Below are 16852 nucleotides of genomic sequence, written 5' to 3' on the forward strand. Positions count from 1 at the left end.
TGACAGTGTCGTTAAATTAAAACTGGAACACACACACACACACACACACACACACACACACACACACACACACACACACACACACACACACCTGGGACCGGGGTTGATCATTTCCACCACCTCTGACATGGACTTTCAAAATAAAAGTTCTTTATTAACAAGGAGTCACACAGTCTGCTCCCGCAGACCACTGTGACCACCTGACTGGTTTTTCCTACAGGTCAAATCATCAACAGAAAATGTCCAAATGATTAATCGGCGAAAAAAGGTTGAGTGCCAAAGCTGAGAATTAGTAGAATATTTTAAAAGAGAGGCTTTGCTCTCTATTTGCACAAGTTATTCGCCTTTGTAAACGCTCTGCAGAATGTAGGAGTATTTAAAAGAATAGGCAACACATTTCTTCAAACTAACACTCAAACTAAACTAATCTGTGATTTACAATTCAATGGACATATTTGATATTAGTGTGTAAGAAGAAAGTCACTTCTACAAATGTTTTTGTACAATAATTATTCAATGATGATGAGAGTCAAACTTTAGCAGCTGCTCATGAAACAGAAACTACACATGTGATCCAGCTTCAAGGAATAACTCCAGACTCTGCCTCATTTTGCCTCGGCCTGTTTTTGTAAAAATCAACCCCGTACCCATCACCATCACCATTACCATCACCATCACATCTTCATCATCATCATCATCATCATCATCACATTGTGGAGGGATACTTCTGCAATGTACACAAGCCAATGCACATATGCAGCCAGCACATATTTGTATATGCCTCTACACACGCACACACACACACACACACACACACACAGATATATACGGCGTACATGTGTACACACATGCAGGCAGCCACTGGGATGGATTGTGATCTCGCTGCTCTCGGCACAAAAGCTGTGATTGACGGGCTGCTATAGGAGCCATCTGCGCCCACTCACACTGTGTAAGATCTTGGACATCTGTGTCTACATAAAAGAGGGGATTGATGGAAGGGGAGGTGGAGGAACTCCACTTGTGTGTGTGTGTGTGTGTGTGTGTGTGTGTGTGTGTGTGTGTGTGTGCGTGTGTGGACCACGTCTGTGTGCCGAGTACCGGCGCGGTGGATGGCGAGGGTTGGCCAGAGGGAGTGGCCGCCACCCAATAAAGACGCTCGCAGCTCATCTGCGTCGGGGTCCGAGGGCCGAGATGGGCGTGGCCGAGGACGGCTGTGAGGATTGGTGGCGTGCCGCGCCTTGGCTGGACCAGCATGCGTGCCCGTTTCATTTTCGCATTGTGTTATTTTTAGTTAGACGCAGAGCTCTGGTGCACATACACGTTCGACTTTGCAATGCAGGAGGCGTCCGCTGAGCAGACAGGCTCGGTTTTCCCCAGTTCACAAACCCAGATGTGAGCATGTGGGAGCCGGTCAGCCAGGAAGGCAGCAGCGCGAAGGTCGTCTTATGTTCCGAGGAAGGAAAAAAACAAAGTGTGGTTGGGGGGAAGCAGGCGGGGAAGAAAATGAGTCCATAAATGTTTTGGCCATAAAAGAATGACTTTATTACGGCCACCTTGGCTTTGGGTGGTGGTTGGGTTGTTTCAGCTGCGACTTGGACTGGGACTTGGACTGGGCCAGGGCCAGTGGATCCACCCAGGCAACCTGCCAGCTTCACTACCAAAGGTCCAAAAAGGTCGGAGAAAAAAGAAAACATACACACACGCTCACACGCACACACACATTTTTGTTTTTATTTTATTTCCATATCTTAGCTGAGTTCTGTGCTTGTTAGAAGAAGTGAAGTGAAGGAATTGGGCTGAAATTTTCTCGGGACCTTCCATCCTAAGCACACACACACACACACACGCACACACGCACACACACACGCCTGATGGGAGCGAGAGCATGCAAAACCGTGCACACACTTGGCTGAAATGCACGCACGCAGGGCCTTTCAACATGTACATGTACACACACCCTTTAACACAAGACATGACATGCGTGTGATGTTCCCACAGTGACCTGCGTGTTTACACTGCATTGATTCTCGCAAAGCACGCACGCACGCACGCACACACACATGCACGCACAGCTAAAACAGTATTTTTTGCTTATGCAGCAACAACCAGTGGAACAGTCAGCAGCTTCTTCTTCAAACACAATGCCAACACACACACACACACACACACACACACACACACACACACACACACACACACACTTATTACAATGTATCACTGTGAGCGCCCCTCTTCCTCCGTTGACCGCACACGGTCGGCCTGCACCGGCGTCTCGACTCACGGTCACGACGCAAACCACCGTGTGGTCGCACATATGGCAGACACACACATGCGCACACACGTGCGCAGTCGCTGCCCACTTATTCTATACCACTTTCTCTTGTTACACACTTCCTAATTTTTTTTTTTTTTTCACTCACACATTCTGGCTTTTACACTTCAAAGACTGTGGTCATGCTGGCGTGCACGCCCACGCATGCACACACACGCACGCGCACACACACACGCACACACAAAGCTCACAGAGAAACACAAGCACGCACGAGTATATTGATTAAAAAAAACGTTTTGTCTGCTCAGTATGTAGTTTTAGTTTAACACAGTGTTAAAAATGTGAATGCATGTTAATGAAGGGATTCATCATAATGCAACACAGGGAATTTCTGATAATGTGTATAATTAATGGCTACACTGCTTGTCTAATGCTTGGCTGCCACAGCCGCTGCGTGCAGGAATACTGCGCACTCGACGGCGGCTCTTTAAAGTAATTCATTGAAAACAATTGTTTTCAGTTCCTCTGCCACTTTCCATTATGAAAAATAACCTGCATCCTGTTTTTAAAAGCCAAGGATAAAAAAAACCCCAAAAAAACCAAAAAAAAAAACAAACAAAACATGCGCGTTACATTCAAAACTCAAGCGCACAATTGTGTGTGGAGCACCCTTCACTCCCCCGTCCTCGGGAACAGCCAGGCGTTCGCAGACGCCCACGCAGCCCGCAAAAGCAGAATAATGAAACGGCGTGAAAGGAAGACGACAGGGCATTAAAGTGATGTTTATCCCAGTGTGTGTGTGTGTGTGTGTGTGTGTGTGCGTGCGTGCGTGCGTGCGTGTGCGCTTGAGTGACATTAAACACAAAAAGCCCGACAGAGGAAAACACTTGACTGAGACTCAACAGATGTGTAATATTCCACTAAACTAATGCAGCACTCGTGATGTTAACACATTTACAGCGAGGGCTTGAAAGGGGGTTTTAATTTAATGTGGAAGGAAAAAACAGGGAAAAAATGTCATGAATGACACATTTTGGTTGTTAATTTCCTGGAATTGGCTCAAGTGTTTTTTTTTTTTGTTACCCGCCCGTTTGCCATGATTCAGGACTTGGAGGTGCAGTTTCTGCGGTTCGTCAGTGTGTCAGGAGGTGAAATTACACATGTTTATCTTTTGACACACAAGGTCGACTTGAGAAAATGAACCTGGCCTACATGTGAATACTTTCCTTTTTGTTCCGCCCTTCTGAGCGTGTGTGGCGTGCCGAGGTCTCCTTTTAGCTGCGGTCACAAAACACAGGTGCTGAGGGAAGGAGGCGGTGGAGGTGGACGAAGAGGTGGAGGAGGAGGAGGAGGAGGAGGAGGAGAGGACCGAATAAATGGGAGAAGCGGCAGTTGGGAATTTGCGCAGCGCTTTGCTTAACAAAGCGCCTTTAAATATTATCTTAAGCTCAAGGATATCAACGATGCGCCGCCTGAAAAGTTAACCTCCCCTCTCTTCTTCTTTTTCCTCCTCAGCGCTGAGCACACAGGCAGGTGTGGGTTGGTTTCCATGGCGACAGTCGAACTACACTCTCTCAGGTGCGGCCGAGTGACAGAGCGTGCTTGAAGCGCGCTAGTGTTAATTAGAAAGCTTTTGTGCGTTTTGTGAATCGGGGAGTGGAATTTAAAGGACCCATGTGTAAAAAAAACATCAAAGGGATCTATGCTTCTATTCAGATAAACACTGAAAAACAATGGCAAAATGCTTCTGTGCTTTCATTTGCTAACAATTAGCATTTATATTTGCACAATGGGACTTGTCCAGTGTGCAACCAGTATGTAAGGCTCCAGCAGACCCCCACCAGCCTGAGTGCAGGAGAAAGCGGGTATAGACAATGAATGAATGAATGAATGAATTAACATAGTGGGCGGGTCTACTCTTTAAGCTTGTATTGTTCAGCAGCCTTGATCAGCCTCAGGCTCAGTGATTCCACCTTGACATCCCGACGTGAGGTCAAGAGCTGCATCACAAAAGCAAAGCATCAACGGCGTCGACGTTGTTTTGATGGCACTAAATCTCCCTTTAATGTGTGAGGCGCGTCCAGTGAAGTTGCTCAAGAGCCTTTTCTGTTTTCACGAAAACAGGGATTGACATTAAAAGCCTCCCTTTCTGCCCACGCGATGGGGCTAAATCTCACCCAGTGGAAGTTGTAAAGAAATGTGGCTTTTCTGCTTCTCTCGCAAACGCACACGCACACGCACGCACACACACACACACACACACACACACACACACACACACAAACACAGATGACACACTTTCTAATACAGTCGAAAGTGAATATTCCATTTCTCAGCTGAGGTGACTCACACCTATAATTCATAGCCAAGTGCTGTATCATACGGGACATTTAAATGCCATATTACTTTTCCCATGAATGCGAGCGCGCCCGACCACAGTGAGTGTATCAGAGGGCCTAACAAGCAGAACGTGACCGCACGCCCAGCCACACCAAATCTATATAAGTAGCCTAAGTATGTGTTGAACCCCGCCGGCCGGCACCAGTCGCTCCTCCCCGACCCAAATGCTAGACTTGTCACCGCCGCGGCATTCCTGCTCGCCCGAGAGAGAGAGAGAGAGAGAGAGAGAGAGAGAGAGAGAGAGAGAGAGAAAGAGAGGAAGTCGGAGGGAGAGCAGCGGGAGCGCGGGAGGCTGGAAGGGCTCAATGGGAGGAGGAGAGCTGTGAAAGAGAGAGAAAGAGGAGACAGGAAATGGAGACGCGCACCGCAAAAAAGCCGGGTGCGGAAAACGAGAGCGAATCGAGTAGCAGCAAAGAGCGGTCGGAACCGTTTGATTAGCGCGCGTCTCCTCCTCCCGCCATTGGACGGCTGGACCGCAGGAGAGCGGTTTTCCGCCACAGACGACTGAAGGGCCTCACACACACACAGACACAGACACAGATACACACAGACACTCAGACACACGGGCACACACCACTGCTGCTAAAAGTGTGTGCGTATATATGTGCAACCAGGCTGTGGAGAACAGAGAAAAAAAAAAATGCAAAAAAAAAAAAAAAAATGCAAATACACGTGCAAAACGTGTGGGCGTGAACTTGAGACGCGCAAACGTTGCAGAAACGGGGCCTCGTGCAGCCCGGGCGCGCACCAAATCGCAGCAATGGTGACCCAGCGAGGCGGCCAGGCAGCTCTGATGGATGGACTCTGGGAAGAACCGACCGGGCTGTGGTTACCGCGGTCGTGTCTGGAGCCGCCGCCTGTTAGCGCCGCCTGTCAAAGGCGGCAGCGAGCGAGCGAGCGTCGCCGCCGCGGCCGATTTTTATTAGGAATTAATGAGGCACGGCTCACAGCAGATCTGAGCGCGCTTGCACACCCAGGACAAACAGTGACAGCGAGACGGAAAAAAATAAATAAAAAAAAACCACAACGCACCGATGCCACAATGCAGGGAGGGAGGAAAAAGAAAAAAAAAAAGACAAATGCTGGAATGAGCCGGAGCACAGATGCACGGATTGAGCTCAGCGGCACACAATTATTTGTCGAGGAAACAAGTTGTTTTTTTTGTTGTTGTTGTGTCGTCGTCGTCGCTGCTGCTGCTGCGAGATAAATGAAAGCAGCCACTGTATTTCAGGAAGTCGATTTTGTGCTGCTGCAATTATGTTTTTTTTTTTTTAATTTAGGGGGATTTATTCACGTTTGCAAATTCCCACATTTGGCAAAATGGAAACGTGGGATTTTGAGAGGAGGCGAGACGCCCGACGACGAGCTGAAGTCGGGACGAAATCGCTGGAATTGACAAACCCCGGCGGGAAAACACCGCTGAAACTCATCGCCCGCTCAACTCTCCCGACTTTTGTCACTTCCTGTCTGTCTGTCTGTCTGTCTGTCTGTCTGTCCGCAGAGATGTTCCCCGCCGTTGGTAACTCGACTCCTCCCTCGGACCGAACGCAGCAAACCTTCCTCTGTGTGACTGACGAGACTTAGCAGGTGGCAGTGACCCGTTCATACCCGCCGTCCGCCGATCCACGGCGCGTTGTAACCCAAACCCCCAGGCCCCAAACACAGACGCACAATGAGGCGCGTGCGTGTCCGTGCACTTCTCATGCACACATATGGAGAAAAAAAAGGGGCACAATTGTTGAATGCGCGCACATTCTTAAAATCTCTGCGCAAACAGGGGCGATGCGACAACTAAACGCAACATACGCACACATATTGTGCACAGACAGGTCAGATAAAGCGCAAGACGGATCATCACGCTGCCCACCGCGCGTCATTGGATGCAAATGTTGCGCAAACATTTTGTTAGATCTTTATAAATGGATCCTTTGTGGTGTGCAGTTGAAGCCATTGCGCAATTTGCAAGGCATTAAAACACACACACACACACCCTTGGTGATGATATGAGCTTGACACACTAGATGTGGTCAGGTGTGTGAGTCAGCGTGAAGCAATGCCGTGCTCTCGGACGTCGCATGGGGGGCAAACCGCTGCGGAACTCCGGCTTTCACCTTTTGGAACGTGGCAGCGAGGAAAGCGTGAGGGCACAACTCACCCGGAGGTTTGTTGGAACTGGAAAGGTACCAAGCAAAGGAGGAGGGCATGAAAATTTCGCGAGTAACATAGAGTCTCACGCTTTGCCATCTACAGTAGTTCTGGTTGGCTGAGAGATATGGGGCAGGAAGTTGGAAGAAATGAGGTGAAAAGTTGTGGGAAATTTCAATTACACTTGAAGGTCTTGACACACAGCTGCATTTATCTGTCATGCGACCTGTAATTACAAGAGACATCATCTCATGCTAGCGTCTTTGCACTGATAAAATCTGCAACTCTGTGGAGGTGAAACAGGGTGAACATCGTTAAGATATTCAGCGTATTGTGATCCTGAGGATAACGGAGTATCGCGATACAATTGTACCGTGCCTCGAATTGTCATGATGGCATTGAATTTATGGGTCAGCTCCACCCTGCAGAAGGAAGGGACACCGATGGACAAGAGGTTGGGCACCCTCACACGTACCGGAGCTTCATCATGTGCCCCAGACAAGCGTCTATTTTGAAGACTTGTTGTGAGCCCCGTTTTTTCGGATCCTTCGCCTCTTTCTCAGGAGGCTCGGCTCCGCCCACCCGGCCAAGCAGCCAGCGTGGGGCGGCCACCGTGGCATCAGCTCCGTAATTGCGGCGCCATGCACTTAATTAGCGGGTTGTTCCACCAGATGTTGGATGTTTCAGGACTCGTAAAGGGACCGACGACGACAGGGTCACGTTTTGCTGCAGAGGCGACGGCGCAGATTCTCCGACAACCACGCAGTGGCAAAGATTGTGCATCCCTGCAGGATGCGTGCGCATCAAGTGACCTGTAGGGGTCAGTGTTCCTCCTGATGGATGCGATGAAAGAGGGAATGTGAGAGCTACGCATTGATCCGTGGGGTCAGGTGGAACAATATTTCTAGTTTTGTTATATTCTAAACTAGTCAACGTCATCTTGCTGCTTTTTTCTGGCGACATGACTCTGCAAGTTTCACATTACTCACGATGATGCCCCGTCGATGCCAAATCACCCTATTGCGATATCAAGAGCCGTCGCAGCCTTGCTCAGCAAGATTATTTTAACTTGGGGCAGAGCTTGAGTTTCCTCCGGGCGTCTTCACTTCTAAAGTTACGAGTGCCGACCAGGAAAGTGAGAGCTATTCCAGTGCTCAAGGAGGAGAAAATCATTAACTCCTGTGATCGCAGCACCCCCACCTTGCCCCCACCCATCAACGCCGGATCCTTTCAGCTCGACGTCTGACGGGGGCCCATTGGGGAAATGATTTACCCGGCGCTCGCCGCGCCGCCCGTCCCGCGAGAGGTCATTTTATCTACCTGCCGCCATTTCTCAGCCTCTCAAACGGCCTCGGCTGCGAGGTCGTTCGCTCGTCCTTTCCGCCAGAAGAACATCCTTCGCCCCCCCCCCCGCGCCACCACCGCCACCACTCAGGACTGCCGTTAGGTGCGTCATCCGTTTTTCGTGATGATTTGACAGAAACTCTCGCTCGTACGCTTCATAATTACTCGACTTGCAGCCGGTCGGTCACTGGAGGCCCCGGACGTCGCCAGTAAGCAGCTCCTTTGAGTGTCCTTCCCCGGAGGATTCCTACATGTCGTTTATTTGTCTTAATTACTATCCCGCGCTGGGTGGAAGGAGCGGGTGCGGGGGGAGGACAGGGGAGGGGGAGGATTGACTGACGCGTCACTTAACAAGTGTCCTTCCTTCCTTCCTTTTGCCTCGTCTGCCAGATTTTTTCCTTCATTAACCACAAATGTGCTTCACCACTTGCCAGCCTCCTCCTCCTCCTCCTCCTCCTCCTCCTCCTCCTCCTCCTCCTCTTTGCCCCTCCGTCCACGGCAGAGTGGCTGTTAAGTGGAAATTTTACCCCTCCTTCCACCGACAGGCATCCAGAGGGCCATGAGGCACCTGCGGGACTGGGACACACCGGCTTCCTCGGCACATTTGTGCTAAAACAAAAAAAAAAATCAAGCTTGATGAAACCCGGCTGCGTTTCTTGACTGACTGACCAAAAAAAAAGTGTTTTCTCCTCTTGTGTTGAGCCTTTCCAGGAAGCATGAAGCGCTGCGGTGGATGTTCTGAATTTTGGCAGCTTCGTTTTCCACTGTAACAACTGCGCTCGCCGTCATCGAGCTGTCGACACTCTTACAGGGGTTTCTTTTCTCTCGCTCGTCTGTCTGTGGGGGATTTTCCCAATATTTCAGGTTTAATATTTTGGAAGCCCCCCCCCCCCTCCACCCGCACAAACACACACACACACACACACACACACACACACACACACACACACAAAACTGTAGTTCTCTGCTGTTTCAAGTCAAATAATCCAGTAAATAGAAAAAATATCTCAGCTTCCTCATTGACCACCCACACAACTCTGTGACATGCAATTGCAATGAAACTGTTACCACTACCTTTACAAACCACCTTTACAGATGCTAGCATCGAAAACTCTTGCACTTTATGTAGCGTTATTTCAAAAATTGACAAAACTCCATCAGGCAAACAATCTTCAAATTTCACTTTGGCGCCTGAGAGACAAACGATGGCACCCTCGGCTTCCTTCACACCTCCAGACGTGCGCGTGAAACACAAAAATGCAGCGGGCGCGCACCTCATTTTGCCATCGCACATAAATTAAGAGGCGAACAATGACTTGGCGCCGTGTGCGTGCGCCTGCGACGTCGCGCCACCCAGGTGTCTAATTACTCCACACAGCGCGACGCCGCGTTTACAGTCCAATCCCCGAGAGACGGAGGAAGGCGTGCGGGTCCTCACGCCAGAGAAACGTGGTGGTGGCGAGGAAGGTTCGGCGCAAAGCGAGCAACAAAGGAGGCGCTCAGGCGCCCTCGGCGTATTCCCACTGCCGCGTCTCCCGTCTCGTGCTGTTGGCCGGCAGCGTGTTGCTCACTTGTCAGCCTTGGATGGAGGAGGGGGGGGGTCGTTTTCCCACCGGGCCTCGGTGGAGGGGCGGTGTGAGCTGACATGATGGAGCCCCGGGGACGGCGGGGAAGCAGGTAAGTTCAAGCATGATCCCTTCCAGATTTTCTCTCCAGTCCTGCTGGTGGTCGGTGCGTGTGTGTGTGTGTGTGTGTGTGTGTGTGTGTGTGTGTGTGGGGGGGGCACGATGGGGGCCACGCAAACAACATAAAGCGACTCAGCCGATGCTTCAGGCTCGGCTGGCCGGACGGACGGCCCGGGGCGATAAAAGCAAAATACAGTCTGAAATTACAAGTTGCACCTCCGTCTATAGAATGAAGGACGTCACATGGTCCGCCCTCTAAACACACGCTGCGGCCGGCGTCTGGGCTATAGATAGAAAATGAATGAGAGTGACAAACATTGCCGCCGCTGTCGCCCACCCCCCTCCTTTCGCCAGGACTCCCAGGCTCTCGCTCGGCACAGAGTCGGGGTGGAGGAAGAGGAGGAGGAGGAGGAAGAGGAGGAGAGGCGCACTGGCAGGCCGCCGGCCACACCTTCGTCTTCTCAGTTGACGCCAAGTCATCCTCGTTCCCAGGGACACGTTTGACAGTCGGGAGAAGGCAGAAGAGGGTCACGCACCGCATTCGTTCCCAGGCATGTACTTTAAGTCATGTTGGAGGACAAAGAACCATAATAGCCTCCTTCACTCACATTAAAAAGAAGGAAGGAGGGAGCGAGAGAGAAAACACATCCCTCAAAATATGAGAAAAATGTTGCCGGTTATTTTGAGCCAAGATGAAAAGTCTGCTATTACAAAGAGCCTGATTTAGTGCCGGGTGTGAGAGAGGAGACCAGACAGAGAGCGAGGCGAAGAGGAGGAGGAGGATAGAAACGGCGCTCCGCAGTCTCCCCTCAAAATAACACACAGGGAGGGAGAATAACATGTTTGCCGTGCACGTCGAAAAACTTACACGGGCACGTTTAAAAAAGGCCACGAGACTCCCACCGCCGGTGCCAGCGCACTCAACTGCCCCGCACACTCACGGAATCTACGGCAAAACTCCCCCAGTCGGGACATGCTAATGAGAAGTCTGCAGAAAAACTCAAAAAAATTAAACGTTCCATGTCATGACCCAAAGTGAATTTCTTTTTCATTTTCTTTCTTTTTTTCCCTCTCTCTCTCTCTGTTGGGCCGGGAGCCATTAAAACAGAGGCAGTGCCAGTTTAAAGCACTTAGCAGAGCAGAGGGGAAAGGTACAGCACAGGCAGTGGGAGGAAGGGGAAAAAAACGGGCACGAGGGCCAATGTATACATTTAACTCCGGGGCGAAAGGGCCCTTCAGCTTGGCATATGGAACCAATCTGGCAGAGGAAGAGTGAACTGCGAGAGAGAGAGAGTGAGAGAGAGAGAGAGAGAGAGAGAGAGACGGGCACGAAGGTGCAGTCAGATGCTGCCCGCCGATGCGGGATGCAGAAGGGGACAGCAGAGAGAGGCCGGGGGAAATAAATAAATAAATGAATGAATAAATACAGAAATGAATGAATTCAAAGAAATAGAAAAAAAAAAAGAAAAGAGATGGTGGGCATAAAAGAGGGAGAAGCAGCTCCGGGCAGGACGAGCTCGGCTAAAAGCACCGGCGCTGCCGTGTCTTTTCTCTCCTTCTAACCCAGGGCAGGCGGTGGGGTTGGAGTGGTGGTGGTGGTGATGGTGGTGGGGGTTAGAGTGGACTCACCTCTGTAGGTCAGCTTCAGCCTGGGAACGTCGTGGCGCGGTGGGCCGCCCCTGCACGGCGCCACCGTCCCGCACAGCAGCACTACAATCCCAAACAGGTAATCCATGGCGGAGCTGCTGCGACCTGCGGGCGGCTGGGGGCAGCGGCCAGCCAGCCCAGCCAGCCAGAGGGTCCCACTCCAAGCAAAGTAGACGGTCCGGGCAGCGTGTGAGTGTGTGTGCGAGTGTGAGTGTGAGTGTGAGTGTGTGTGTGTGTGTGTGTGTGTGTGTGTGTATGAGAGAGAGAGGAGGGTTATAAATCCTAGTTGTGCTCTTCAGTCCAGACTGTGAGGTGGACTTCTGCCGCTCACATGGCTCTCCGAGGTCCCAGCTGCTCCCTGCTCTGCTCTCAGCTCCGGCTCAGGTGAAGCCGCCGCAGCAACCTCAAGCTCCTTTCCCCCCCCCTTTTTTTTAAATCAAAGGTGCATCTCATCCGACCTCCCAGCAGGTTTTATATCTCTTTCTGTGGGCGTCTCCTCCAGCTTCTTCCTCTTCCTCCTGTGTGAGCAAGACAACTCACGGCAAACCCTCTAATCCCCGCGTGCGGCTCCACCAGACTGCGAGAGGCGGCTGGGAGAGACAGAGGGAGCGCGAGTGGGAGAGAGAGAGAGAGAGAGAGAGAGAGAGAAAGAGAGAGATACGACAGCCATGGGAAGAGCGGGGAGGGGAGAGAGAGCAGCTGAGTGAGCGAGCGAGCGAGGAGGGAGAGAGAGAGAGAGAGAGAGAGAAAGAGAGAGGGAGGGTGGGAGGGGAAGCGCGAGGACGTGAGAGCAGCAGATCGTCGGACTTCACTGCTGCCTGCATCCCCTTTTATATGAAACTTTACCAATAATGACAATAAAAACCTTTTAAAAAACAAAACAAAAAAAAAACATGTATCTTTCACTTTGACTCCGCAAGGAGAAAAGACAAAATGAGCTGATGAGCAGGTTGTTGTCTGAAAAGTTTATAGAACTCAAATCAAATGATCATTTTCGTTCAAATTAAGTTAAATTGAATAACAATATGATATTTGAATGGCCACTGTGGAACATTTGAAGGAATCTACTGACATAAAATAGCATCAAAAAATACATCTGATATTTTTAGTTAATGTCACTTAAAAAAAAACAACAGCTGTGTTTTCATTTGCTAATTTTCACTGGTGCAATGTTGTTTGCAGTATGCCTTCTGACCATTAGAGGGTGCTAATCCCCACACACTGGCCCTTTAATGTTGAAAAAAAAGACAAATCCAGAGTTATTGGAATCTGTTTTAAGTTGCTTTCAAATAGATTCTAATTCTCTGTTATCGTTAACTTTTAGTTCATATGGTATATGCTTTCTTGTTTTTATTTGGCAGTTTGATAAAAGCAACAAAGTTATACTATTTCGCCTCATTTAATCACTCAAGCTGCAGCTGAGTCTGCTCCCAATGATCAGAAGGGGCGTTTATGTAATTTCAAAGCAAGCAAGAAAAACCCTGAAGACATTTTGGATTATTTTTCCCAAGAATAAAGAACTGTTTCTTCATACAAATCTGAAAGGCATTAATGATATTTCATTGGTGTGTCAGGGACGGAAAAGAGATGGAAACAAGGTGGGCCGGATGTAAGCGGGTGAGGAAAAACATTCACATTCCACTGGGGGAAAAAAAAAAGTTTTGGGAGAGATAAATCAGGGCTGGAAAAAGACGGAACAACAGTGTCTGATTTCCATAACAGCCGTATCATATAGACTGAGCAGCTCCTCCACGAGGACGTCTGCCTCCAGTTAAAATAGCCCCGATACTCATTTCACATATTTGTTGTCTTTAGCCAGCAGGATATTTATCCAGAAAGTGTTTTTTTTCCAGATATGAGCAATATTCCCTGCAAAATACGTAAAGTGTTTCTTTTTGTTTTTGTTTAGTTTTTTTTCTTTCCCACGCTGCATCTCTTTTGCAGAGCAGAAACTGCAGGAAAACATCTGCTGAAATTGAACCTTTTACAGTCTGGGACGGATCCTGGATCTGCTTAAATCGTTCACCCCCGCCACCACCCACCTTCCAGGACCCCTGCAGGTGTTTGTGTGCGAGCGCGCCGCGTCCTGCTTCCTCTTTCCAGAGGGTGACACAGCGGCGGCGAGGTGATAAAAGCTTTGATAAACACGGGTGCTGATGTGTGGACTCACACACCTCGGGACACTAAAGACAACATCCTGAGAGGACTGGCCGCCAGCGGAGCGGCTCTCAGCCTGGCACCTCCACTCAGCCTGCAACGCACTTTCAAAGATTCTCCTAAGAATAATTACATCTTAATTTAAATGTATTCATGTTTGTTTTTTTTGTCACACAAAACACATAACGACTTATGACCAAATTACTGAAGAGTCCTGAATGAAAAATAAAAATCTTAAAACTGAAAACGTTTGGTGAGACATGGGCATCGAGCGAAGAGGAGTGTGGCAAATAATATACACTTTCTCTCTGTAACTCCTCTCAAGTCACCTCCATGAAAAACATGTTTTTGTCAGCGCTTTGACTGATTCCCGAGGCCACTTATTGATTTAAAACTGTTGCAGTAAAACAAAATAATATTCAAAAGAGCCCTGCTTACTGTGTCACGTCACTCTGAGTCTTTTTGCCAAGTTTAACCTTTAGTCCTCCGTCTTTCCACCTGCAGCCTCTCCACCAGAACCTTTTGTAAATCTGCAGCCCGGCCTACATCTGTCCGACACGTCTGCTTCACCGCAGACATTCACTAGCAGCACCATATCGGCCAACACCTCCTCGTATCTCATCAACCCTGCTGCCACACTAAAGAGAGAGAGAGAGGGAGAGAGAGAGAGACAAGGAGAGAGAGAAAGAGCGAGAGAAGCCTTTTTGGCTATTTACCCCAAACAAAAAGATGTGCGGACGGACATGAGAGTGGCCTTCCTTCCTCTCATCCGCAGCACTCTCCATCGACCCCTACACACCCACCCTCTGACCCCTCCGCCCCCACCTCCTGCCACAGGCATTTATCTGCATCAGCCAAACTAATGGTGTCCTCGGCGGCATCGATCTCACTCTCGCACCTCTTTTAAGGCAGGTCCGGCCCGATCTATTTGTGACACCTACGGGCAGAGGACCGAGGGCGGCAGGCGGCGGCGGGCGGGCGGCTCTGAGTAACGACAGCTTAATAAACGGTGACACGGAGCTGGCCGGACGAGTGAGACGCACATTGACGAGGAGCTTTCAGCGCCTGGAGGTAAAAATAGAGGACGGTAGGGACACAGGACACCCTGCTTATGAGCACACCGCATGTGTGTGTGTGGTTTTGTGGCATAAGTGTCAATGTGCTGTTACTGATATGACAGTGTGTCTTCATCCCGGCGCTATGGGAGGTGCTGTTAACGTCCTGTGTGAGTGTGTGTGCGCGTGCATGCGTAAGGGCCAGAAAATGATTACGGTAACGTGACACACGTCTGTTTTACGGGGAACATCGGAAAACGTCCCACCCTGCCGGACTTCACCCACGATGCCCTTCCAACTTCCCCACCTCCGCCTTTTGACGCAGCCGCCACCAAACGCCGATCCGGCAGCAGCGAAACTCTGCAGAAAATGACACAGGAAAAGTTCAAGGCAGGGAACAGCCATCATCACTTCCTTCTTTCCTCGCCGGTTCCTCAGCAGCCAAAACGCCCCTTCCTGCTGCCGGTGACAGGAGGTCAGGTCAGGGCTTGGTCTTCTTACTCAGCAAGTGGACGAGCAGGGAGGAAATGGGAGTTTGGCGGGGCGGGGGGGCGGTTAGGGGGGAGAACGGTAGCAGGTAGTGGGCTTTGTCTGCTGAACCAGGCCGGGCAGAGGTTTTTCAGAAGCCAAAGGTACACCGGTATGACGCAGTAATGACAACATTCACTGCCAGTGGGCGTGACAGAGGAGGCCAATGAGTTGTGGGAGTGTTAACGGCGCAACGCTGGACTTTTTCACAAGACACTGACGGCTGTAAAAAGAAAAAAAAAAATAGGGGACGAGCAGCTAATGTGTCACCAGTTATGCAACTGTAATATGTCACAGTAGCTGCGTGTCATTACAGTTTTTCGTAAAAACAAAAGCGATATCAGGGGTTTCCATTGAATGGTGTGAAGCGCATAAGATGTAATTCACGTAAAATCTCGTCCCCCAAGATTTACGAGAATTACGTTTGCTTTTGTTTGTTTACATTTGTTTGCTGTCAAGAACGGTTGTTTTATTTTTCCCTTTGATTACTTGTAAAAAATATTCCATCTCCTCCTCCGTCCAAACATGACGCGCCTTTTTCCCTTGAAGTGAAGTGGTCACGAGACCCCCTATGTCATGTCCAGTGGTTTTTTGAAGTTTTGATGTTTTCATTACCCGTTTTTTATGGCGATATTTAGGTTTTGCGCAATTTTAGGGGAATCATGAGAATTTTTGCGGGACAAGATTTTCCGAGAATTACGGCTTTTGCGCTTTACATCACTCAATGGAAACACCTGCAAATCACAATTGCACTTTGTTGAAATTTTAGAACTATCGCTTTTATTTTAGGAAAAACTGTCATGGAAATGCAGCTAGTGATAGAACGCCCCACCCCCGCTGGATTTGGTCACATGTCCAGTTCAGTTCCACCTGTTTCTGTTTCCACTTTGCTCTTTTTGCCCTGAGTTTCCCTCTTCAAAAACAAATGGCGTTTTAGAAAAAAAAAAACAACCTCTGAACTCATTAAAAAACGGTCCCCCTGCAGCAGACGAAGGGCCATCAAGGCTCCGGTCGAAGGGAAATGGGAGGTTTCCCTCTGTTTCATCACTTCTCTAAAGGTCAGGGGTCATCCTCCGGCCTTACAATGGGAGGGTAAAAGGACCCCATCGTGTGCATGACAGAACAGCGGAGGTTGGGGACGGGGACGGGGGGGGGGGGTTAATCTCTTTTAGCCAAGGACCTTCCACCTGCGTGCACCCGCCGGCTCCGTGCACGCAGCTTCCTGATCCACTCGAAGCAGCAGGAGGGTAAATAAACAAAAGTGGAAGCAAATTGCACCATGGGAGAAAAGGCAAAAAAAAAAGAAAAACAGTCACACACATGGGAGCACTGGAACATCTGTCGTGATGATGGGAAGTGGTGTGTATGTATTCATCATCGCTGATGACGTTTGCACGCGCAGATGTGTCGAGAGAGAGGAGAGGCAGTTTACAGGAAGAGGAGGAAGTCCGAGCGACACGCAAAAAAACGGTGATTCATCAAATCTGACGCTTTTCCCGCAGTGACTCGCCACTGACGTCCGAGCGGAGGAGGCCGAGGACGGCCCGGCTGACCAGCAACTGTTGCCCAACGGCGCCAACGGGGGAGGTGTCATCTGCTCCCCGTAGGAGACTTTGTGG

The 16852-nt window shown here is 49.8% G+C and overlaps 1 protein-coding gene across 1 annotated transcript in view; it reads right to left on the bottom strand.

Moving 5' to 3' along the window:
- Positions 1–12093, bottom strand: part of sema3aa (sema domain, immunoglobulin domain (Ig), short basic domain, secreted, (semaphorin) 3Aa) — a 30837-nt gene extending 18744 nt beyond the window's left edge. Inside the window, exon 1 of the mRNA XM_076030129.1 lies at positions 11476–12093. Coding sequence (XP_075886244.1) covers positions 11476–11581 — 106 coding nt within the window. The 5' untranslated portion in view covers positions 11582–12093. The remainder of the gene's footprint in view (positions 1–11475) is intronic.
- Positions 12094–16852: the final 4759 nt, after the last annotated feature.

This window comes from Nelusetta ayraudi, unplaced genomic scaffold, assembly GCF_046127955.1.
Source record: "Nelusetta ayraudi isolate G7.1 ecotype Tasmania unplaced genomic scaffold, CSIRO-AGI_Nayr_v1 ptg000027l, whole genome shotgun sequence".
In the NCBI taxonomy this organism is placed as follows: Eukaryota; Metazoa; Chordata; class Actinopteri; order Tetraodontiformes; family Monacanthidae; genus Nelusetta; species Nelusetta ayraudi.